The 24,062-nt window shown below is 53.7% G+C and overlaps 1 protein-coding gene across 5 annotated transcripts; it reads right to left on the minus strand.

The window, feature by feature from the left end:
* Positions 1-598: 598 nt before the first annotated feature.
* On the minus strand, positions 599-21,978 carry GPR156 (G protein-coupled receptor 156). 5 transcript variants are annotated; one of them, XM_035540402.2, is made up of 12 exons: positions 21,925-21,978; positions 16,160-16,422; positions 14,475-14,611; positions 13,495-13,630; positions 13,255-13,365; positions 12,296-12,421; positions 11,649-11,744; positions 8,792-9,028; positions 7,125-7,283; positions 6,408-6,540; positions 4,896-4,951; positions 599-727 (listed from the first exon to the last, which is right to left on the minus strand). In XM_035540402.2, the coding sequence occupies exons 2-11, from the start codon at positions 16,274-16,276 to the stop codon at positions 4,911-4,913; spliced, it is 1,293 nt and encodes a 430-aa protein (XP_035396295.1). In that variant the 5' UTR covers positions 16,277-16,422; positions 21,925-21,978; the 3' UTR covers positions 599-727; positions 4,896-4,910. The 5 variants fall into 5 exon arrangements, with proteins under 5 accessions (XP_035396295.1, XP_035396296.1, XP_035396294.1 ...); XM_035540403.2 differs by lacking the exon at positions 599-727 and having other exon boundaries at positions 4,872-4,951; XM_035540401.2 differs by lacking the exons at positions 599-727; positions 4,896-4,951 and having other exon boundaries at positions 5,168-6,540; positions 16,172-16,422.
* Between the last annotated feature and the right edge of the window lie 2,084 nt (positions 21,979-24,062).

Consider the following 24,062-nt stretch of genomic DNA (forward strand, 5'->3'; position numbering starts at 1 on the left):
CCGAGAAATTGGTATGTTTCCTCTTTGTGTAAGGACACAAATATATGCAAGAGCAGGCACAGAAACATGACTTGATTCACTAAAACCAGCTGTTTGAACAAATCATCCAAATACAGCAAATACTGGTTACTCAACTGCAACATCAGTCTCCACTGCGAATATGCTGGTCTGCTGCTTGAACTGCTTCCCCACGGTCCCTGGCCTCTTACTCATGTTTTCCAGAGGATGTCTGGGATTTGCACTGAGGTCCAAGCCTTGCTGGCTAAGAAAGGCACCAGGGCTGGGAGCATCAGCTCTCATTTTCCTGTTCCTTGATCGATTGACCCATCTCTCAGGCCCTCCTTGTGAAGCACTCAAAGACTTCTTTTTTGCAAATATGTATTAAGAAAGCCTGAATATATCTCAGGGAGGTGGCCTTGCATTCACTTGAATGACAGGTGAATGAGACAGTGGGAGAGAAGAGAGGCTGGGATTTTTCTCTCTGAGGTTAACGCAGCAGCCAGTTGAACAGGTGAGGCTCTTGACTCCCAAGCCTACCCCAAGGGAAATTAGACTCCACGTCATCCTCAGGTACTCCTTGTCGTTGCTGGGTTTGTCTGCTTTAAAGGCTAAATTCGGATGCTCTCAAGCAGCTGTTCCTGGAGGCAGCGGGGGCTGAGAGGTTCTGCATCACAGGGTGGATTTCAGCCCAAAGGTTTCACATGGGCGTTAGGAGACATTAGGAGAACTAGGGAAAAGACCACTCCATCAGGGAGCTGCAAAAAATGGGTTACAGGAGCATGAGAGCACAACATATGTTTTTCTTACTGGTCTGAAAAATGCTGTAATAGCAAGAAAATGAGCTGATACCCACAAAAGAATAACCCACCATCAAATGAAAGATTCACCTGTCAGAGGAAAAGTCTTTATCCAGCACCTGTATTTGGGAACTGTTTGTAGAAACACAGCTGCTTTCAAACAAGGACTTGAATTCGCTGTAACTGTGTACAGTGTATCCCACTGCTCACGGATCTGCCTAGCAGCGCTGTAAATTCAAGGTGCGATTGCATCAGCTAATGCTATTCCTGCCGTTCTCTTTGGTTTGAAATACCGCCCTGCTCATGTGGGTTAGATATGAGATGTAATTGCCTGGAAACCAGCACACACCTCCAGGAGGGTGCCCTGCTGGTTGTATTCACCTCGTTCAATAAAATGTGTGTGACATTCCTGCATTGAATCACGTCATCGGGACACTCTGTGTAGTGTGCCTTCATTTTCACCTCCTGTGGGCATCTTGGTGGATACCGAGGGCTTTCTAAGGAACTGGGCTTCCTATGGATGTACTAAGTGATGGGAAGCTCTGACAAGGAAAGGCTCGTCAGGGTTTCTGCACTGGCCAGGCACAGGTGCACCTCTCATCCTGCAGATGTGCTGGAAGGAAACATCAGAACATGAGGGATGAACAGGCCTTGCCCTGTGAGCGTACTGAAGTACGGCTGGTAAACCCAGCACCCGATGAGTACTGGGAACCCCTGGCCTGTTGCAGGCTTTCAGAGAAAACATTCAGTTCCCTCTGACTCCCAGGATAGTTGCCTTTCCGATGTCCTAACTACCGATGAATATTTCTACTCGTCTGCTTTTCGAGACTGTGGTCCGAATCTAGCACTTCACAAACTCTTTCAAGTAGGCCTCGGAGATCTTTTGTCCGAGTAGGCCAGTGATCCTGGGAAGAAAGGGCCACACTCTTCACCAGCACAAAAAGAGAGTAGGTTAAAGAAGGAAGAACAGCTCTTGACAAGAAGACAGCACTGGCATGAGAACAAGTAGATAAAAATAGGCTATGAAAAGACGTGGGCTGGAAATCACAAATAAGTTTCCTTCCTGTCAGAATGAGGTTCTGGAATAACCTGCCAAGAAAACTCCTAGTGACTCCCAGGATGGACTGTGATAAATTAACAAGGGGAACATCATGACTCACTGCCTGTCATAGACAGGGAATACGACGATGACTAGGAGATCCCTCCTAGCCCCGCATTCCTGCTGATATGATAACAGGAGTCTGTGTACGGTGCAGTAAATGCTGAATCACTGGGCACTTTTTATAGCTGGGTGCAAAGTATCTTGCAACCGTTCTGTCTGCAAGAACCTCCAGGAAAAAAAAATGAAATGAAATGAAATGAAATAAATAAAATAAAATAAAATAAAATAAAATAAAATAAAATAAATCCTTATGTAAAGGATAGCACCCTGGCAGCAAAAAACATAAAGCTGCAGATGCCTGAGACAGAAGAAGACCAGCTCAGCTAGAGGCTCCTCCACACAGGGGAGAGGTGGCAGTGTGGGCATGAAAGCAGGAGCCCTCGCTGTGAGCACTGAGAGGTGTGTGCTTGGAGGTGAGCGTGCTCCAGAGGCTTTGATCCACAACTTTAATGCAGGAAAGACACTTAACTTTGAGCCGTGTTTGCATGCCGCATGCACTCACTCTGCCATGTGTGTGGGGAGATTGTTTCCACAGTGCACGGTCATAAAATATAGCAGGAAGTTATTTCACATCTACTGCTAAAACAGCCGCATTTCTCCTACCTTCTCAGGACCCATAGGGGTTTTTTATTTATTTATTTTTTATTATTATTATTTTTTCTGTCCCCCAAGGATGAGACCACTTTCTGCAGCACAAGGCTGTGACCAGGGTGCAGCTTGCACTGATGAGTTTGGTGCTTCACAACTGGACACCTAGAGCTTTGCAGTCCCAGCTTTAAGTGCAGACTTTGGGGTAACAGCAGCAGCTGGAGGAGTACCTAGAGGTAGAGGCCAAGGAGAAGGCACACGTGAAGAACTGGATAAGGTAAGAAAGAGACTGGCCAGGTATCTGGGCTCAGGAGAACAACGTTGCTCAGGAGGAGAGCAGTTCACTGCAGCCCTCATGGCTGTTGGGCTTTAGGACAACTCTTACAAAGTTTCTTCCAAACCTGTAAAGGTCTCATATTGATGTGGGCACTCCCTCACCTCCCCAAAACCCGCAACCCACATCATCTAGAGACCCAGAGCCACCAACTGCTGCTCTCCACATTGCCACATCCCACAGCTAGCAATGCTCTTTCTGATCCCTGTGAACTGGGGAGAGGCCCTTCACAGGCCATCTGGGGAGCATCTCCTGTCACACCGTACGTGGCAGGGCTCTAGTACACTGTCTGAGGTGGCTTTGTCATCTCCTCCTATGAGTCTGTTTGCAGACGGTAGCTGGAATCCAGAGAGGTGCAGGGCCAGAAGGGAAAGAATGAGTTGGAGATGCAGCTCACGAAGCTGGAAACGTTCAGAGGACCTCATTGCTTGTATGGGATGTTGATACTACAGGACCCTCAGGTGAGACAGCTCTCTTTGAGCTATCTCTGTAGCCAACAGCAAGAAAATACAGATTGGGGCACTCATGGTCCTGCTGCCACAGCTCTCACGGTCTGCCTTTCTGCCGTGGCAGAATGTGCACCCCTGTCCCTACAGCTGTTCACAAACCTTGGGTTCTGGGCAAAGCCCAAATTAAAACACATTGAATCGTGTGGTGGGGAGAGAAGGACTCCTCCAAAGGATGTACAAGGAGCTGTTGGGGAACCAAACACGTAATTTAGTGCCTGATGGCTAAAGATAAGGTGCAGGAATGCTCCTGTGTATGTCCAATGACAGATGCAAAGTTCTCATAACGCTAATGGCAATAAAAGGCAGCCCACCATCTCGCTGTTCTCTCCTCTCACGTGCAGGCAGCCTGGTCCACTACGTGGTGCTCTGGCTCTTCCCACCTGGATCCAATGCGTGCTCCTTGCTAGGCACAGGACGAGGCTGGAGCTGGGAGCTGCCTAAAGCATCAGTGAGTGCTCATGCGTGCACACACGTGTGCATGTATGCACGGTGTCAGCCCTCTGTGTGTACATGGAAAGTATGTGTGTCCCCCTGGCATGTGGCTTTCCTTTGTGGCTGCTCGTGACCAGACAGAGCAAAGAAATTGCCCCAAATTCCAATGAAGAGTTTCCAAACAAACCATCGGTTCAAAGTCCTCCAGAGAATTTTTCTGCCTTCACTAGTAGATTTTAAGTTAATTTTTATATCAGTTGCTTCCAGATGGCTTAGCGTTTGATCGTTCCCCATGACCACCCTGCCATCTCTCCTAGCCCCAGAGCAAACTCTAACCACGCTTAAGGAGGACAGAAGACCCCCTCACATCCCAGTCTCAGGGGGACCCGCAGTAGGCAGGGCCCCCTTCTTGCCATATCCCACCTGGTAGGCACCAAACCCCAGGACACCAAACCCCACTGCTTTGCCCACCTCCTCTGCAGGGGAGGCAGCGGTGGTCAGGAACGGGTGGCAGCCCCAGCCCTTTGCCCACCACCTGCCCGCTGTGGTCAGCATCCATCTGGCCCTGCAGCTGGGGAAGGGGACACCTGTGCCCCCCCAGGACATGGGATTTGGGAATTGGGATCACCCTTTGGAGAGTTTCCGTATTGGGAACCATGAGGGGCTGTGGGGATATTGTTCTCCTTAAGGTGATTGGGTTTGGCGATTTGCCCTAGGAATGCAGGATTCAGCAAATCCGGAGAAGAAGTGCTGGGGAAGAAAAGGCGGTGCTGGTGAGGGGATACAACAGTGAGATATTTGACCTTCATAAAGGATAATGAGAGGGATGTGCATCGTTCAAAGCTGGGTTGGGGGTGCCTCCGTTACCATCCCTTTCAGCACAGGCATCCTGCCTCCAAAGGGGTCTCTGTGGGCTGGGCTTCAGGTTTCAGAGCCCCTCACTTCTCCTGTGAAGGCAGCTACACGCTTGAAATGCCTCCACAAACATCCCAACAACAGCGGGCACACTGCTTTTACTGCTTTGATATTTCTCAGACAAAAAAATTAAACAGACCGTATTAATTTAAACAAACCTAAAAGATTCCAGGCTACTTCATCCACCACAAAGGCATACGGAAGGGCACACAAGCTGCAGGAAAAAAAAAAGAGAGAGAGAGAGAGAGAGAGAAACCTTTTCAGATCCTCTTTAAGATTGCTTGCTTGTCCTTTCCTTCAGCGCCAACCTGAGTCTAACCTACGACTGTGCAACTGAGCTGCACAAAATGCAAGGCCACCTCCAAAGATGTCACCTTTGGACTCCACGCTCATGCTCAGACACTACCAAGCCTCACCAGAGTCTCCATCGTGCCCTCAGCTGTGAGGCCGTGGCTTTGCCACAGCTGCAAGTGCTCCTGCTGTCTCCATCCCAGAGGGATGCATTTATTTTGCATCACTGTGTTTTCTTTCACAGAGCGTGCTTTGGGAGGAAGGGGGCACTCGCCTTTGGGACGGGGGTGCTCGTGATCACACAAACGTGGGTTTCAGATCTTCTTTGAAGTTCACAACAGGCTGAGCCCTGCTCTGGGGCTCCAGCCAGCATCCTGCAGCCCCACCAGGCTCTGTGTCCGTGTCCGTGCTGCTGCTGCTGCTGCTGCCCAGCGAGCCGCGGGGGCTGTGCAGGCAGGCCTGGCAGCAGGGCCGGTGGCAGCAGGGAAACATCTCCTCGGAGCTGCTGCTGGAGTCCGAGTCCGGGTAATGGTACAGCGAGTGCAGGGCGGGACGAGCTGGCATCCCCGGGGCACCCCGCTGCCGCCAGTCCCACGGGGAAGCATCGTGGTGAATTTCTGGGCCCGTGCCACTTGCCTCCCAGCCCTGGGGCTCCGGCCATCCCTCGGTGGGGATGGATAGAGAGTATGGTGCTGGGTAATGGAGCCCTCTGTCAGCTCCCTCGCCTTCCCTCCCCATGGCGAGGCGTGCTGGCTCCCCACGGCCCCGTGTGCCCAGCCTGCTGACCACCGAGCTGGCTGCACACCGGGGGCGAGGGGACGGGGATGTGGGGAAGCCGGCAGAGGCAGGGGGCAGCGGGACATGCCGCCGCCGCCTCGTCAGGTAGGGGCTGAGGGGATTGCGGGTGGCTGGGTACCCCTCCTGCACCCCCCACATCCCCCCCCCACGTGCGGGGAAGGCCGGGCTGCAGGTCCTGCCGTCCAGGCTCAGATCTTGCAAGATTTCCTGCAGCTTCTCGCTGCTTACGTAGCTGACCTTGGGGGGATGCTCTCTGGATGCAGTAGCTGAGACGTCCTGGCCAGGTTCCAGAGGATGCCCCTTCCCTGCAAGCATCCCATGTTCCTGGGCATCTTTTGGGCTGCATTCAGGGCTGTCCCCCACATCAAAAAGCAGCACCGGAGAGCAATCAGGCTCCTCTGGCAGCACGTGCTCATGGCTCACACATCTCCAGAGATCCTGAGCATCACCACTAAAAGGCATCAGACTGTGTGGTGATGCATGCAGCAACTGAGGAGGCTGCTGCCCGTCCTGCTCTGGATCCAGGGGGCAGCAGTCCCCAGGCACATCCCCACCGGCCGCAGCGCAGCCACGCCGCTCACCGTGCCACCCTGTGCTCCGGGTGCAGGGAGCCAGCACCGCGGGGTCGCAGCCGCCCTCCACAGACATCAGCCTCATCAGCTTCTCCTTGGCATTGTTCACTTGCTCCTGCAGGCTCTCGATCACGGCGTTTTTCTGCATCGAACACACAAACGTGTCAAGCACGGGTAGGTAAACGTTGAGGATTCAAAAGTGGACGGGGCAAAAAATGAGTCGCACTTCTCCGTGCAGAGAGGAGCTCTGAGACAGCCTGCAAAAGCCAGCTGGGACCTCCTCCTCCCCAGTGCACCCTAGAGCCCTCAGGCGTGGGGGACAGTGGCTCCCCGAGTGCAGGTGAGGGAGTAGGGGCTGGGGGCTTTCCTGAGAGGGTGCAGCTCCCCTCTAAATTCACCTTATATTTGACCACGCTGTGGAAACCAGGCTTTTCTGCTCTCTTCCTTCCGCTTATATATATATAATATATATATATATATATATATATATTTATATATATATATATTTTTTAAATCAGGCCGTCTGTTTTATGCCCAAATTTTGGCACTTCAGGATGAGGATGCAGAATGACAGGACAAAACCAATCAGCTCCTCCCCTCCAGATGGGGGACAGGGGTGTAGCAAAGGGCTGCCCACCCCACCAAGCCTTGGCACACAAAGGGCAGGGCGTGAAGAGGCCACTGAGACCCAATGGCCACGGTATCAGGGCCGGCAGAGCCCCCTACCTCTGTCAGCAGCCGCTTCATGGAGTTTTTCTCCCCTATCAGCTGGTAGAGCTGCTCCTCGCTGTACACCGAGTGGCAGCTCCTGCTCGGGCTGGTGAAATATTTTGCCATGTGGCTCAGGGTTTGGCTTTCTTCTTCAAAGGCCTTCCACTGCCTGAGCTGCGGGGCACAAGGAGCTGTTACCGGCACGGTGCGTGCGGAGGGAGGCAGCTGCCGCTCGGGGAGAAGGAGACAAAGGGACAGAGCGAGGGAGACAAAGGCGGGGTGTGACGGATGAGCGCAGGGACAGGCAGCCAGGGAGGTGGCGAAGCAGTGCTCTGAGCATCCCACATGTCTGAACCCTGCCCGGTCCCTGGCTTGGCTTTTAACACGGAGAGAGCTGTGCTGCAACCTTCAAGCGTGCTGTACAAGCCCCCTCCCCTTCCCCTGACTCTGTAACAAAGAGAGCATCACACACGCTGCCTAGTCCCCGAATCGCTGGTGACAAGGCGTAAACCAGCAGCACTTAATATCTGTTTTCTTGTCTCTCGTCTTGCACAGCCCAGCTCCCACTGCTCATCGATCTCAGAAGAGCAATAGAAGAGCAAGCCCATTAGGAAAAACAAGCCGATGAATTAAAAGATTCGAGTTAAGTAAAATGCTCAAAGCCCCCAGGCTACACGGAGGAAGAGCAGAGGCAGAAGGCAGGACTGGTGCAGCGCAGCTCAGCTGCTTCTCCGTCCCCGCTCAGGGATCACCAGCGGGCTTGGTGCTCGCCCCAGGAGGGCTCCCAAGAGCTGGTAATCCACTGGGTTGGGACCCTGTGGTTACACCAACCAACCCCAGAAGGATTGCCAAGGTGGGCAGGGACCTCTGGAGATCATCTTGTCCCCCCCAGTCAGACAGGAGCGGGCTGCCCATGGATGCGTACAGCTGGGTTGTGAGCATCTCTCCACATGGAGACACCATAGCCTCTCTGGGAAATCTGTGCCATTGTCTGACCACCTTCACAGCAAGAAAAAAAAAATATAAAAAAACACCACCCTTTTTCTGATGTTTAAACAAAATTTCCTGTGTTTCAGACTGTGTCCATTGTCTCCTGTCCCATCACTGGACACCGCTGAGAAGAGCCTGGCTCCCCCTTCCCTCCTCCTCCCCATCAGGTATTTATGCATGTGGGTGAGATCCCCCGAGCCCTCTCTTGCACAGATCTGCTCTTTCCTCTGTTTCACCTCTTCCTCCTTTCCTCACCTCATTTCCTTGAGCCCTAACATTCCTCCAAACATAAATCTGAGTAAACAACTGCTTCCTCTCGCTGTGACAATGGGAGCATTTTTCTCACTAACGTCACGGTCAGATGCACCGGGCTCCTCCTGGAGGACGTGGGAAGCAGAAGAGCCGAGCTGGGTCACAAAAGGCTTCCTTAAAGCACCACTGAGTTTCCTCCTTTGAGAGTGCATGTGGGGTATGAGGTGAGGACACGGGGGACCTGCCGAGGGCTGTGGGCAGAGAAACTCAGCCCTCGGAGATTCAAGGGACTTGCTTGGGGAAGCAGAGCCACCGGGTTTTGGAGGATGAGCTGTGCAGGTGAGCCCGCACATTTGGGGAAAGCAGCAGGAAATACAAGTGTTAAACCCCAGAAACGTGCCCGTTTCCAGGCCGGTCTCTGTACAATGCTGGCAGCGTACCTGCGGGACGAAGATGAAGCAGTTGATCGTAGTCGTACACACAAAGATGCCCCCGGAGGTGAAACCAAACAGCAAGTTGTGCCAAGTGCGGAAGAAACGGTGAACTAAGAAGATGGCACCAGCCACCAGGAAAATGAGGTTGACCCCCACGACGAGCGTCAGGGACTGGTTGACCGGCGGGGAGCTGACGTTGTCGGTCAGGCCGGCCAGGTACGTCCCATAGAGCAGCAGGACGCTCTGCAAGCAGAAGACAAGGCCTGCCTTCAGAAGGGAGATTGGCAGAGCGGGGATAATTACAGCCTGACACTCAGTGCCATCCTAATTAATGCCCTTTGATCTCTTGTGTGGCGGGCGCTGTGCAGCGTGGTGAGAGCCCAGCAGGGCGCTGCAGGCCGGGGGATGCTTCGTCAGCAGCGGCGGGGTGGGAGGGCAGGGCTGGTGGCACTGGCAGGACCTGCGGGGCGCCAGGCCATGCCACAGGGCAGGGCATGGCCAGGAGAGGCAGGGAGAGGAGGGAAAGCTTCCTCTGTGGTGGAGCAGGAACGGCAAAGATGGAGGGGAGAGGAAAATCCCCGCGGGGACACGGTGGTGGTGGGACATACTGCAGCAACACACCTCTGACGGGGCAGAAAGGAGGCTCAGAAGGGCATTCAGAAGGAAAAAGCAAGACAGAAAAAGCAGGGGGTTAGGCTGGAGGGGAGAGGATGTCCTTGCTGCCTCTTCAAATAGAAATCCAGGAAACTCCACGGTTCAATTCTTTCTCCATCCCCGTTTCCTGCCTGACGCCAGCGGCCGTGGAAGGGGCTGAAGAAGGGCTCTGCGCACAGCTATCCTCTCCCCAGGTCTCACTCCCAGGCAACACCGAGTATTTTTTGCCCTCCTCTGTTAGCACAGGTCGTGGTCTGCTTTCAGGGTCCTTTGGAAATGCCGTCTAACAAATTCCCTATTCATGCAAGGACCCAAATACTGGGCACATGACTCCTACATAATCCCTGCACTACCTAGCAAGTGCAGCTGTCGGCCTTTTACTGCTAATAAATATAAAATTGTTATTTAGGCATCAGGCAGTCCTTTTTTATGACCAGTGGCACATATTTTGTAGACCCTTCTGGACCCCTCTGTGCAGTGGTTGCTTACTGGGGTTATGGGGTTATGGGCTGAGGGTTATGGGCTGGAGGGACTCTCTGACAGGGAGGGGAGGTTCACATCCTTGGACACTGCCAAGACTCCCGACTTAAGAGCACTGTGAGTTCTCATGGGAGAATCGCAATAGTGAGACCTAGGAACTAAGCTGACACCCAAATCTGCTCTATAGGATCTGCGCTGGATAACCACATTCACCTACAAACACAGGGCCCAAAGGCAAGCCAAGTCCTAAGCGAGAAAATAACAGCACCAAAGTCCCATTTAATATTCATGTAGTCTACCGGGGACACAGACAAAAACACTGCCAGCTGGTAAATTAGGACTTTAAATAAGCACAGGACTTAGTTTTGTTGTTGTTTTGAATCTTGAGCAGAGGCCTGTGCTCCTAATTCAATGGATGACCTTGGCAAGCCATTTCTGTCCGTTGCTCCGTGCCAGTAAAACCAGGATAATGCACTGAGTGGCTTCACAAAGAGCTGAGCACAGTAATGCTTTGGAAAATAAGAAGTGCGATGTACACGCAGAGACAGAGCCTACTCTCACATTAGTGTAAATCCAGATTAGCTCCAGAGAAACCACTAAAGCAATACCTCTGTGACACCCAGTAGATAGGATCAGGGTCAGGTTCAAGGCAATGCTAATGAGGAGTACCTGTGACTGGGAATGTTTTGTTGTGAATGAGAGGAACAAAAAGAGTTTGGAGGAGCTGCAGGCAAAAGCATTACTCATCTAAGCCCTGAAGAAACCTAACACAAACTCTGGACAAAGTCAGGGATGGAGATGTAGCACCAAAAGTGCCTGCCCAGGGAAGGTCTGAAATCCCCAGCACCAAAGGTCTTTTGAGGACAGACTAGGCTAATGCCTTTAAAATGAAGTGGAGGGGGGAGAAGGACTTGGCAGTGTCCTGAGGTCTCTTTCTGCTCTTATTCCTATGGTTCTTGGTAGATGGTCAATGACTATTACATTATGGTGAGTCAGAAAGGAATTGCTTGTGTTGCATGCGGGGACAGAGCCATTTGCAAAGGAAGGCTGTGATCTCACAAGGTTCATCAAAATCAGCTTGCTGAAATGCTTCCAACCTCTGCCAACCCAGAGACACATGAGACCACGGATAATTACAGCTATAATTATACCTATATAGTTACATCAGTATAACTAACTCTTCTGGAATATGAATGGCCACATACAACGTTACGCCAGTGAAAGTGTATTTCAGTGGTATAATTAAGCTGATAAACATCCTGTGAAGGTAGACACCACGCACTTGTCGTCAGCACCTCCTTGATTTGGAGTCAGACGACTCAGGGTCTGAGCTGCACAGTGCATCACTGGGGCAGACGCTGAACTGAAGCTTCATGGAAAAAGTGAGCTTTGGAAAACATTAAGACACAAGTTTTAAGGAGGGAGATAGATGAGGCACGGGTGGTTACAGGCCAAGAACTGGAGAGAGAGCACGTGCATAGTGTGTGCAGAAGAGACAGTGAGGCAGGGAGAAACTGGCTGACAGGGCTTTTACAAAGGAATGCAAGAAAACATCAAGATGAGAAGAAATAGAGTTGGGAGGCTTTCAAGATGAACAGGAGCAGTTGGGACCTGCAATGCACATGTAGCTCAGGAGAGCAGAGAAACTACAAATGCTGCTAAACAGTTATGGCTGTGAGACTGGGAGGAGGTGAGATACAACGCAAGAATCAATAGAGAGGTTACGTACCTTAAACCCTAAAATGAGAACGAGCCAAAGATCGGAATAAAGAGATGCACAGGACTGCATCCGGCTCACTGAACAGGTCATGCCTTTCTCTGTCGCCTAGGAGGCAATGGGAAGGCAGAAGTGAAGGCTGCTGCCCCTGTCTGGGAGCAGGGACAGACGGATGGGCGACAGGTCTACAAATCCAAGCAGGTCTCCTCTGTAAACTCCTAAAGGGAAATGCCAAATCTGGTGCTGCTGGGGCAGGCAGTTAAATCAGGAATATTTTGGTATTCTGCTTGCAATGGGGCTGGTTAAGCCTTTTTCTAAAGCATCTGTGGATGCCGTGGTCCTCTTCTGTGCCACCCAGGTGACCTGCACACACTGGTCAAGACCATTCACTAGACCCCACTGCTTGGCCAGCCAAAGCTCTGCAAGCAGATATCCCCTTCCTGGTTTGGGTGCATGGACCTGGAAATCTTGCAGCTGACCCCCATCTCTGAAGTAGGCCACAGACAAAGCCAATCTGGAGAACCCCAAAGGCTTTTTGGCTTTTCTGTCTGTCTTGTTTTTAAACAGCACCTCCAAAAGCCTGACCATCCACCAGCATTGCCCCCAGAGATCAGACAGGACACAGCGTAGTGCTGCACCACCTCTCCTCATCCCTTTACCCGCACTGAGACGCTGAGGCTTCGGAAACACTGGACCGGATCGGAGAAGACCCACGTCAAGAGCAATACAGCGTCTGCCAACACCAACACTGCCACCATCACCAGCAACTGGAGGTCTTTGATAATCTGCAAACACGCAGGAAGTGTTACAGTCAGTGGTAAATGGGCACCAGCAACCTCCATTCCCCTGGGTCTCCTTCTAGTTGTCTCTTCCAAGGGATGTGTTCAACCTAATACTTCCCCCTGGAGTGGAGTCCAACAGCTTACCTACAGCCCATCACCTACATCTCTGCCTCCAGCTCCCAGACTCTTGGAGACCCAACCAGGCTTGGGACCAGGTATGAGCCCTCCCTGACTGCATGGCTAGCTGGTAAATGCCATAGCAGGAAATGGCACTTCCAGAAAAAGAGTGTCATCCATTACATCTGTATCACAAACAGAGAGAAAAAAGGTGGAGGTGGGAAAAAAAAAAAAAAAAAGCTGATAGGATTATCATTTCATGAGTTTAACACAGGGTTTGGTGCCTGACGAATGGGAGTCCTCGCTGCAAAACCTCACATCTCACCTCCCTTTTTTTCACTGTTGGAAAGTGGCCCCATAAAGCTGTAAGCACACTTTTGTATGCACAAATATATACAGTGGCTCGCATTTCCCTCCCAGCTGTCCTATCCCCTTCCTCTGGCACTGTGGGGGAGCACCCAGTGCTCCCACCACACAGAAGATCCGATGCACCTGGGCTGGCCCTCTTCCAGACACCCTTGAGGACACCTGGTTTTGCTCATCCCACACCAACCGCACATAAACGAGGAGCCCCAACCCAGCCAGGTGTGCAGCCAGACCTCTGCCTGAGGTACCCAGTTGCATGTGCACCATCCCAGTTACTCGCTGGGCTTATCAGCCATTCCAGACTGGTTTGGGACTGTCTGGTGTCTGTCCTGCTCTGGGGGCTGGCTACTCACCACCCGCTTGTCCGGCACCCGCTGGGTGAACACCTTGTAGAGCCTCCAGCTCTTCCCCAGGACAGGGCCCAGCACCAGGGAGGTCCCCACACACAGCAGGCAGAGCCGCACCTGCGGGACGAGGTGGAAATGGGGGCACTGGGGGTAAGGAGGCCAGGAGGTGATGCACCCATTGCTCCCACCCGTGTCCACACACATACATGTGTGTTAAGACACCCGTCCCAGCCGTGCCCTGCTCACCTGGATAAGCGTTTCCACTGAGTGTCTGGACGGCAGGCTCTGCTCCTGAATCCCAAAGAGGTAAGCACTAGTGTAAGTCAAGCCACTGCCCAGCAGGGTCACAACGTTCAGATTGGGGCTGGACATCTTCACGATCCTCCGGGAGACAAAGCAGGGAAGGCAGTGACGGTTACTGAGCGCGGTGGCCTGGCAGCACCGGGGTAAGGCCCTGTTGCAGGGATGGAGGTGGCCACAGGGGATGGTCCCTGGCCCCATACTTTAAATAGTAGTCCTTTTGCCATACCCTGACACTCCTGGCAGGCAGCAGGACCTCCACCCCGAGCGCAGGCTCAAACACAGGAAGCTGCCATTAACATTCAGGTTACAGCTTCCCCCCCCCCATAACTTTACCCATAACAACTGTGTTCAGGAAGGGGGGGAATCATTTCCTTTCAGGGCCCTTGAGCTCCTCCCTGGCTCTTGCTACTTCCAAAGCCACACAGAGCCTGGAGACCAACCTGTCTCTCCTCCTCCCTGCCTTCCTCCCCGTGCCCCAGCCCCAGTGGACATCATCCACCAGCTCGCCCTCTGTGCTGCTCGCACAAACAGGCCTCCTCTGTGCCTCCAGGTTCAGTAGGCAGCCCAGCTGCAGTGCAAGTAAATAACGCATGTTCCTTACAGTTTCTCTCTGAGGATGTCCTTGGGGACCTAAATAACTTAGTGACCAATTAAGACAGCCACCAAACTCAACACTGCTCTGATGAAACCAGGAGTGGCCCCAAAGCAGCAGGGAAACAGGCATGCTGTTGAGAGCACGATGACTTTGCTCCTGGAGCTGTGCTCCTCAAATGATGCTCTCAAGACCATGGGGCAGAGGAGAAACCAGCTCTTTTTCTCCTCACCCCTGCTGATGATTTGTTAAGTAGCACCTTTGAGATGACACCATGCGCTGCTTCTCCAGCCATGAGAAGCCACAGCAGCCCCTTCACGCACATCCTTACCTGTTTTTCCTGAAGCGAATCGTGAAGACCAGAAAGAAGAGAGCTAGCAGGACTCCTCCGGTCAGGAACGTCCACACGACGCCCAGGAGAGCAGCAGAGAAAGATGGGGAGCTCTTCCCGCTGCGGTCAGAAGACGTCTGAGGAAGGCAAAAGGGGTGAGGAGGAAGAGGACACTTCTGGGGCTCCCAGCGAAGGAGGTCTCTACACTGCCATGATTGTTCAACCAGAAAGGACATGAAACAGCATCTCTCAAACCTCTCTCCCTGAGCAGACACCCCTGCCTCAGACCAAGACCTGCCAGCAGGGCTAATGAGAGGTGTGTAGACAGGACACACTCTGCCACACTTCTTTGGGAAGAAGGGTGGGGCACCCTTTGCTAGCCATCCCCACCTTTATCCCCATCTTGCAGCAACACACCCAGCTGGGCTCCGCCTGTTTCCCAGCTCTAACTAAAACTAACTTGATCCTAGGTAGACATCAGCTGAAGAGGGTTCAGGTCACCACCACGCAGCCAGGGACAGTCTGTGGGACCCCAGCTCTAGGCAGCTCAAGAGCTTTTGGGGTGCAGCATGAGATGGCACCATGCTGGGCCCAGGGCTGCTTGGTAATGAAAAATCTCGGCCAGGAAAGAAAGACAGGCAAGAGCAGAGCATGGAATCCCTGGGGAGATGTTCTCCTGCCACCTGCCACCTGCTGCCCACCTCATCTTCCCCCTCCCTATCTCCCAGGTGGGGTGGCACCGGTCTTTTGGCTCTCCAACAAAGGAAGACCACACCGGATGGTGCAGGTGGTCAAGCAGGTTGCTCATCCTCACCTCGCACCAGGATTTGCTGCACAAAAAACCCCATCGTGCTGCACAAATGAGGGCCACCTCACACCACGCTTGAAAAATCCCACTTCACTCCCAGCTGCATCCACCAGCAGCGTCTTTCCACCTCTGGCTGCTGCTGAAAGCATTGCTGCAACTTCTTCTCGGGAACTTCCCAGGGAAGAGAAGCACACCGTGGTTTCCACTTTCCCTTTGCAAACACGCACACACCACACACCGACCGCTGTTTTTCCCCAGCCGTCAGTGGTCTGCGACTACGTGAAGTTGATGGAGCACTTCATCCGCCGCTGAGCAGAGTAAATCCCGGCCCTAGCAGGTGGAATATTAATCGTAGCAAAGCTGCCAGGGCCCGGGGAGCCAAGCAGCTTATGGTCTTCTAATTAAACGCCCGCGTTCATGCAGAGCCCAGCAGAGACCGAGGTGGCTGAGCCCCGCTGCTCCCTCCAGCAGCCTCAGGTGGAGCCAAGCACAAGCATGCGCATCCATCCCTGTGTCGCTTCTGCTGGCCTGGTGCTGGGGGCAGGTGCCATTTATTACAGATGATGGCTTTTAATTAAATGCTGCTCTGTTAATATTTGAAAAGCCCTTTGAAGTGCCAGGGGTTGGGAAAGGCCAGGGGCAGAGAAGGGCATCCCAGGCCCGCTCCTAAGCAGCTCTGAGGCCAGGAGCGCTGTCATGGTTGCATCCTCGCCTTCTGGCCACCCACTGAGTGCCAGGCTCTTTTTGGAGGCCATCCCAGGAGAGGACAGCATGTGGCCTCTGGCTGGGGGGCACCGCTTCGCTGCCATGCCCCTGTGCCCCTCTCCATCCCTTCGCCCGAATCCCCTTCCACGGAGGAACCCTCATGCTCCCCCACCTCCGTACGTACGACTGTGATGGTGCAGAGCTCCTGCAGCGTCCTCTGCTGCTGCTCCTGGCTGCCGAAACCGGGGTTGCCATCGCAGAGGTCGGAGCAGTTGAATCCCGGCTCCATAGCACATCCTCAGCCTTCATCCAGAGCCGGGCCGGGGAGCGGTCACCTCCCCGCGTCCCTCGGGGCGTCGTCCGCCACGTGGCGACTCAGTGCGGGGCGCGGGTCCCCACGCAGCACGGTGGCATCCCGTCACCCTTCGGGGCACCCTGCAGACCAACACACGGTGGGGTCACGGCAGCCACCGGCCCCCCGCCGCAGAGACAAAGCCGGGCACGTGCCCGTCCTGGCACCCCGGCACCCGTGCGCTCCCACCGCGTGCCACCGTTGCCTCTGCTCCCCTTGTTGTACCTCTTTTTGGTGAGGTTTTTAGTAGGCTTCATTACCATTTTAGACATGAGGTCATACTTATCCTCAGGCATCCCATCCCAATTACCATTGTCACCGGTTTTAATTAGCTTCCAATACACGGCCATAAGCAAGGCTCCCACCGCTAGGAGCTGGAGAGGACGTGCGGAAGCTCCCTCCGTGACTGCTGGTAATGACAGGTGGGGGCAAAATATTTATCCGAGCATCCCCCTGGGGCTGACCCCAGCAGATGAAGCCCTGTGCACCCCCAAAACACCACCCCACTGATGCTGGGCTTCGTGCCTCCTCAGAAGCATTACACAGACCAGAAGCCCCTTCTTAGGAAAAGCTGCCATCATTACATGCGCAAAGAAAGGCTAAATTAAGAGGAAGTGTGGTCCTCAGGACCTGCTCTGTAACTTGCTCTGCTTCACCTGGGGTAATCAAGACCCAAGTGCCAGAGATGCTGCAGGCATCCTTCTTGGCTCCTGTGAGCTGATGTCCAGCTCTAGAGAAGCCGCTTACAAGTCCCAGCCCCAGCACATCGGGGTCAGCACTCATCTGAAATCAGAAGTCTCCCCGGGAAGCTGCCCCCTGGGAACGCTGGCACGCGATTACGCAAACGGCTCCCGTGCAATTTTGATAAAAAAAAGCTGGCCGCCGAGGACAATTAGCGCTCATTAGCATGCGATAAAGCAAGCCGTAGCACGGATATTGCCAAAACGCAACAGGCGCTTCCCCTCCAGCTCCTGCCTCTAATTAGGGCCGGCTGAAAGGTCCTGCTGCAGGATGCCTCGGCGACCCCAAGCACGACCCGGTGGCCACCTCTCCTCACGGCCAGGAGCAGAAGGAACCACAGGGCACCACGGGACTGCAGTTTCTGACACATGCTCTGCTCACCCTGCTCCTCCTGCCCCTCGCTCCCCACGGCCCCATATCCACCAGGCTGATAGATCACAGTGACCAACTTTTGGCCACGGCCAAGCATCAGCGTGCAGGTGGACGTGACCCGACAAGCCTGAAGTTGGTAGGAAACAAGCGGCTGGACGGCACGCAAAAAAATTAGCGCCACCGCCTTCTAGCATAGAAAGGAAGCAGTGGTTGTTAAAAACATTTGGATGCGGGCAATTTGCATTCTCCTCAGTGTCTTCAGGTCTGGAAGTCTGTTTCTTCAGATCCTCCAAGACCTGAGATTATTTGTCTGCCAATGCTGAGCAGCTGTATACTACAGCATAAACGTCCTGCAAAAAACACAGTGATGTCTAAATGCAAATCTTGACTCTCTCAAAGTTTCTTCTTGCCTTCGTATCCTTTCTGAAAAAGCAGAGGAAAAAAAGAAAACTTAAAGAAGCTGAAAAATTGATGCAAAACGCATGAGCCCAAAACAGGCAGAATGAACGTTTCACCCCGACAAATTCTTTTTGATCTAGCTTTGAAGGAGAGACTTCTTCCCCCCAAAAATGAGGCGATGTCACAGCTCAGGGAATCAAAAGGTGGAAAACTGAAGAAGTCAATTTGCAGACAAAAGCACAATTACATTCAGAAGCGTGCTGTTTTTCGGAAGCCCTGCAATCCTGTTTGGCCATATCAGCCTTGACAGAAACGGCGCAGGCACCGCTCTGCAGCGGGAGGGATGCTGGAAAAGGACCTCCATGGGGAAGAGCTGCGTGGGGAGATGTCTGTGTGATCAGCCACCTCCTGAGCATCTGCTGCGTGCCAGAGGAGATAACGGGGCAGAACGGCATGTGGAGCTGAGCCCCTCCTGCCTGCTCACCCATGGAGCTGCTGCCACCACCGATGGGAGATGGGGTTCTGCCGGTGGGGACAGTCCCATCTAGACGTGATGCCAACCCCACACTTAAACCATCGAGTTGTCCAAGAACTATTCCAGCAGGATGAACACACAAGATGGGGTTTTGCAATTCAGAAAACACTGGCTCTTCCGAGAAGGTTTGCGCTGTTCCCTTCTGCTGTTCTTGCCCAACAAGATCCCTTCTTGTTTGACCTGAGAAACCTGCAGCATTGCCAACCCCAAGGCGATCAAAAAAAAAAATCACAAGCTAGGCTTACCGCAACGCCCCCCCCAACACAGCTATGTAAAAATCTCCAGTTAAAACACACAGGGTATCTGAAGCTTATTTTTAATTTATATTTAAAACCTCAGCATCTAAGTTTTCACGCTTTCCCCTGCAAACACTTACAAAGAAAGGAAAGCCAAGAAGCTCGGGCCATCATGCAGCCCTAAAATGTGGGTTACAAACCCTCAGTCCCTGGTAGCTCCTACATCATGTCTTCTTCCCACCCAGACAGAGCACTGCAGTGGGCAGTGTCCCCAGCCATGTCCCCTCTGTGGTCACCTCCAGGCTATGCTGATAAGCATTGGCACCTCGCACACAGAGGTGGGAGATGCTGGACAAGCTGCTCCCTTCTGCCAGCACACAGGGAGCTGGCTGGGTGGCTCTGAAACCTCAAATTTAGTCTTTACTGAAGCCAGTTGCAATTTTGAGGCATCCTTCCCCTTTCTGATAGCATCTCCCAAGCTGACAGAGGCAATTGTTTCTGAATGCTGATCTTGCTGATCACCCCAGGGCTGTGTGTCTGCCGGACACGTAGCTCTGCCACCGGTCTTTCTCTCTCCCCCTGGCTTTCCCATGCACCCATTATCCACCCACGACTGTAAAACAGTCCTGCGTGCATTCAAATCCACCTTCCAGATATGGAAGCACCACTTCCAGTTGTTGAGGCATAAAGTTTTTTCAACGGAGGTTAAATACCTGCCCCGCTCTTTCAGGTTCTGTGGTATCCATCCCGAATTTAAAGGAACCTCTATGCAAAATAAATAAATAAATAAAATTAAATTTAAATTAATTTTTTTTGAAACTCCACATGGTCCTGCGAGGAGTTGACTCATCAGTCTCCCACTTGGGAGCTGATAAGGCTTTTATCGCTCTCACCTTAATTGCTGTACAACGATGGGCACGCGAGAGGCAGAGGCGGACGGACGGACTTTCAGACTGGAGATGCTCAAAGGAAGGAGAACCGCCTTTTCCCAGGCCGTTTCCACCATTTCAACGCCGCTGCTTCCCTCTCTGCCCCCAGCACAGTGCTCTGAGGCATGGCCCAGCCCCGAGCAGCTCCGCAGGTGGCTGTGGCCACCGGCTCCATCAGCTCCCTGCCTCCGAGGTGCTCGCACCGGCCCGGCTGCAACGTGCTCGGCAGCTTGGCGGGGAGGCGCAGCCTGCAATTTTCCCCCTCGTAACTGTACCGGGTAACAAAGGCCGATCATTTAGGGTGCTGATTTACAAGACCGATCTAGGCTGTGGTTGAGATGTGTATGGCTTAATTAAAATAGAGGTTCGCTCCTCGCTGAAGCTGTTCGCAGCTGAGCTGTCGAGCGCAGGGGACGAAGAGGCCGCGGAGGGGATATGTTCATAAAGCTACATTTCAGGTGGAGGCCGTGCCCTCGAGAGCTCTCCATTTCAGGAGCTGGCAGAGAGGCACGGCTGCTCTCTCGTGCAACCAGACACCGGCCCCTCGCAGCCTCCTGAGCCCTGACACACCTCTGCCTTCTCAGGCTGGGCTGGGACGGCAGCGCTGCAAAGGCAGACCACCACAAACCCAGGGACAGCTGCGAACCCTAAAAAGCCCAACATCACTTATATTTGTATTTTTTTCCCCCTTTCAAATCTTTGGAAACCAGCTGACAGGCCATGTCCCTGAAAGAGGAGGCAGAACGCTCTACGGTGACCTGGTTCTGGATATTTCCCCCCTGGGAGCGAGGCCGGAGCCAAGGCTGTGGGAGCTGGAGGAGCTGCCCCCGGCTCGCCCCGCTGAAGGAGATGAACGCCCTGGTGCCTCGCTCTGCTGGGCGAAGCAGCCGCCCCACGCAGGTCCAGGGCCACGCGGGTTGCCACGAGGCTCGCCTCGTCCGCAGCACCCTGGCACCGAGCGGGTGAGGCGATGCCGTGAGGCCGGCACACGAAGGACACGTAAAAGAGATGCCGGCTGCAACTCAACGCTGGCTGCGTCTGGGCGACCGCTGCTGGTTACCAGGGATCCAGTTTCCCAGGTCTCCTCCAAGCAGCTGTGGGGCAGTGGAAAACCCAGGTCTTGGCTCCAGCAACCCCCAAAAGAGCCCAGACGGGGCGAAACGCACTGGCCCTGGTGGGCATCCCACCCTGAGCAAACGGTGCGGGAGCGTGGCATCCCCACAGCCCCTCTGTGTTTGCAACCTTTCCTCCCCCTGCTCCTTCCAGCCAACCTGAAGCACCGCAGCTTGCTCGGGGACCCGCAGTTCCCCGGCTGCGGGCTGACCGGCCCCGCATCCCGCAAGCACGCAAAGCGTCCCCGCAGCCCCCCGGGGGCCGGCAGCACCGGGGCAGGGGCAGGGCAGCGGGGGCTCGGCCTCTCCCCCCCGACCACCCCGAGGAAGGCTCCCGGACCCACCTGAAAGCCCCCGGCCCGCTCTCCCGGCACTGCTGGGCACGGTTCAACACGGCTCGGCACGGCTCGGCACGGCTCAAGCACGGCTCGGAGGCGGGCTGCGGGGAGGGGCCGGGGCTGCCGCGCTCCTCCCGCCCGGCTCGGCTGGGCTCGGCTCCTCCAAGCCCAAAAACCAGCCGGGGATGGCGAGCGAGGCCCCGTGGCCAGCAGTAGCCGGGGAATCTCCCTGCGTGCCCCCCGACGGCCCCGCTGCCCGCTCTCAGCATCCCCCCGCCGCCCCTTGCCCTCCTCCGTGTCCCCCAGCCTCATTAACTTCTCGGCCCCTGCCCGCCCCGTTTTACCACTTTTCTTCCCCGGCTCCTTTCGCCAAAATCTCGGCTCCCCTGCCAGCACCAAAGCTTCCGTCCCAGCCCGGAGCACGGTGCCAGGTGCCGCTGGAAAGTGCTGCTTGCGGACAGGCGCTGGGCCACGCAGGTTTTCTCTCCCTGTGCGCTTCTGTTTACCTCATTAGCTGCCTCCGCCAGGCCTTGGCATGAACCGTGCTAATTTTTTCACTCCTGCTGCTTCCCAAACCCGCAGAGCTGTGGACTGGGCACGGCCTCGGTCTGCACAGGAGCTGGGAGGTTTGCAGGGCCCCGCTGTGCCGCTCAGTGCTATCCTAAGTGCAGGGACCCCTCAGTTCCCCAGCCTGCAAGGAGCTCTGTCAGATCCCCAGCACCCAAATCGTGGCCACCAGCCCCAGCAGCACCGCCCACCCCCCCAAGAAAAGCCCCTTGGAAATCTTTGGTAGACCCGGGCGCTCTGCTTAGACCCTGCCCAGACCCAGTGGTCTGAAAGCCGGGGACCCCAACGTTGGTTAATGCTGTGTTATGGCCCCAAAAGTGGCACCCTGATTTGCAGAGCACTCCCAGCATCCCCACCTCAGTGACTAAAATAAGAGCCCGCAGTCTCCCCGTGCCTCTGGAAATCCGGTCACTTCTCAGGCATGCAGACTGGATTTACCAATCCGGTCTCCGCCTCCGTAAAACCGGGATGATGAACTGAAACGTCTCACGGAGGGAGGAGAGCACGAACCTGACTGTTCGCACAGGAACAGGAGGTCAGTGCGTTATTTCTGGTTCCTCTCCTTCCTAACAGAAAGCGCTCAGCCTGTCGCAGTGACTCATACTTAATAATAACGAGCTCCTCGTAAGCGGTGATAATAGGAAATCTGCGCTTTGTGCACGTTTCGGCTTCACTCCTCGGTTTGGCTCTCAAAATCAAAGCTCTGGAGCAGGGATGTTTCTGCTGCCACTCACCTCGTCTCTCACTCCTTGCCCAACAGAAGCAGGACCTCGCCTCCTCCAGCTCTGCAGGCACCCACGGTCTGGGTGCTGTCACAGAGGCCGTGGTGGTGGCACCCAAGGTCACCCATTTTTCTTGTGTTTTTCTCCAGCTGTTTTCCAACGCCTCGGCCTGGCTCATTCTCCATCCTCTTACATATCTCATGGATAAGTGAGACTGTGGAGCTACCCGGGGGTGTTTCAGTGCCTGATACAAAAGATAAGTCACCCCTTCACGTCTCCCCTGGTTCTTCACCCCCAGCACCTCACCCACTCTTCTTCCCTGTGCGCACCTTTTTACCTACCATGCTCCCTGGAGCCTTCCTGAGTGTCACCAAGGCACAGCACCTCCTTCTGGTGACGTGACCCATCCTGTTTGCTCCAAGGTGTGCCCAACAATGATTTCATATTTACTTTAAGATGACAGTTTTAAAAAGTTGGCCTTGAGCAGTTTTTTGTGCAATGAGACCCCCTACTTACCAGCCATCATCCAGCAGCACCTCTCAGGCAAGTTGCAGAGTTTCAGCCCCTTTATCCCACATGGGATTTCCATCCCCAAGAGCTCACACTCAGAGTGCTGCACAGGACAGAATTAAAATCAGCCTCTGTTTTAACTATGGCTTTTGGTCATGTGCTGAGCTCTTCATAAGCTACCCAATTTTCAGTCAAATTTCACCAAGTTTCCTACAGGATGAACCGCACTTTTTACTTTCTTCAGTTTTGGGAAAGTTATTCTCTTTGAAAAGCCAAATTCCTATCCGACTACCTACGATTGTCCTGACTTTGCTGATGTTGATTGCAATCAGGCAACTAACTGCTTCTGGGGCCGTGACGAACTCTTTATCCATCACGATGAAATGTGAAAGGTGTGTGCCGGATGGATACCTCCTCCATAGGGAAATTATAATCCGGCACCCTTAGAAATTCTCAAGAGGCTTCGCTGTGGCCTGCAGGCAGTCTCTACAGATGTGTCCCAGAATTAAATTCTCTATGCAAATACCGTTTTCTTTTCACACATGGCAAATAAGCCTGTAGAGAGACATCCATCCTGGGCCTCGTTTGACGAGGCAGTCAGTTGTCCTCGCAGGCATGCATGGAGTACTCCCTCTTGGGCTTTACTAATTAGCACGCTGATCTACATACAGTCTGCTCTGAATTACCCGTAGCTCTAAAACAGGTAACATTGCCATTAACATAAAACACCACCTTTATCTCTTTCACTTGCTATCTCCTTTCTCAGCATGCGGCAGCCAGCGATTGTAACGTCTCAGCTGGAGAAAGCATTTGGCCACGCTTAGGCAACACCAGTTTTGTGCTGTTTATTCTCATAAGTGAGATTTTTTTTTCCCCCACTTTTTCCTCTTACTGCCTAAGTTTCTTATTCTGGAATTTAAATGATTAGTTTCTTCTTTTCACATACTCATCCCACTTAGTCCATGGCCCCCCGCGTTTAAATTGTTGAGGTTTTTGCCCATTAGAAGACCCTCTTGGTGGGGTTAGTTGAAAATTTCCTTCTGTTTCCAGCCAGTCTCCAGTCCAAGGGCCTGGGTGCTGGACCTTGGGCAGCTCCATCCCCATGGACCAGGGCTGAGTGAACCACAGAGCGCAGCCTCTCAGCAAACACCAGCCATGGGTTTCACCTCCAGGAGCTCCTGTCTTCTCCTTCCAGCTCACAGGAATAGGACCTTGGAGGTGGTCGCTTGGACGTTCTCCTTCTCCGAGGTTCCTGAAACCTC

The sequence above is a fragment of the Cygnus atratus genome, chromosome 1, assembly GCF_013377495.2.
Source record: "Cygnus atratus isolate AKBS03 ecotype Queensland, Australia chromosome 1, CAtr_DNAZoo_HiC_assembly, whole genome shotgun sequence".
Classification (NCBI taxonomy): Eukaryota; Metazoa; Chordata; class Aves; order Anseriformes; family Anatidae; genus Cygnus; species Cygnus atratus.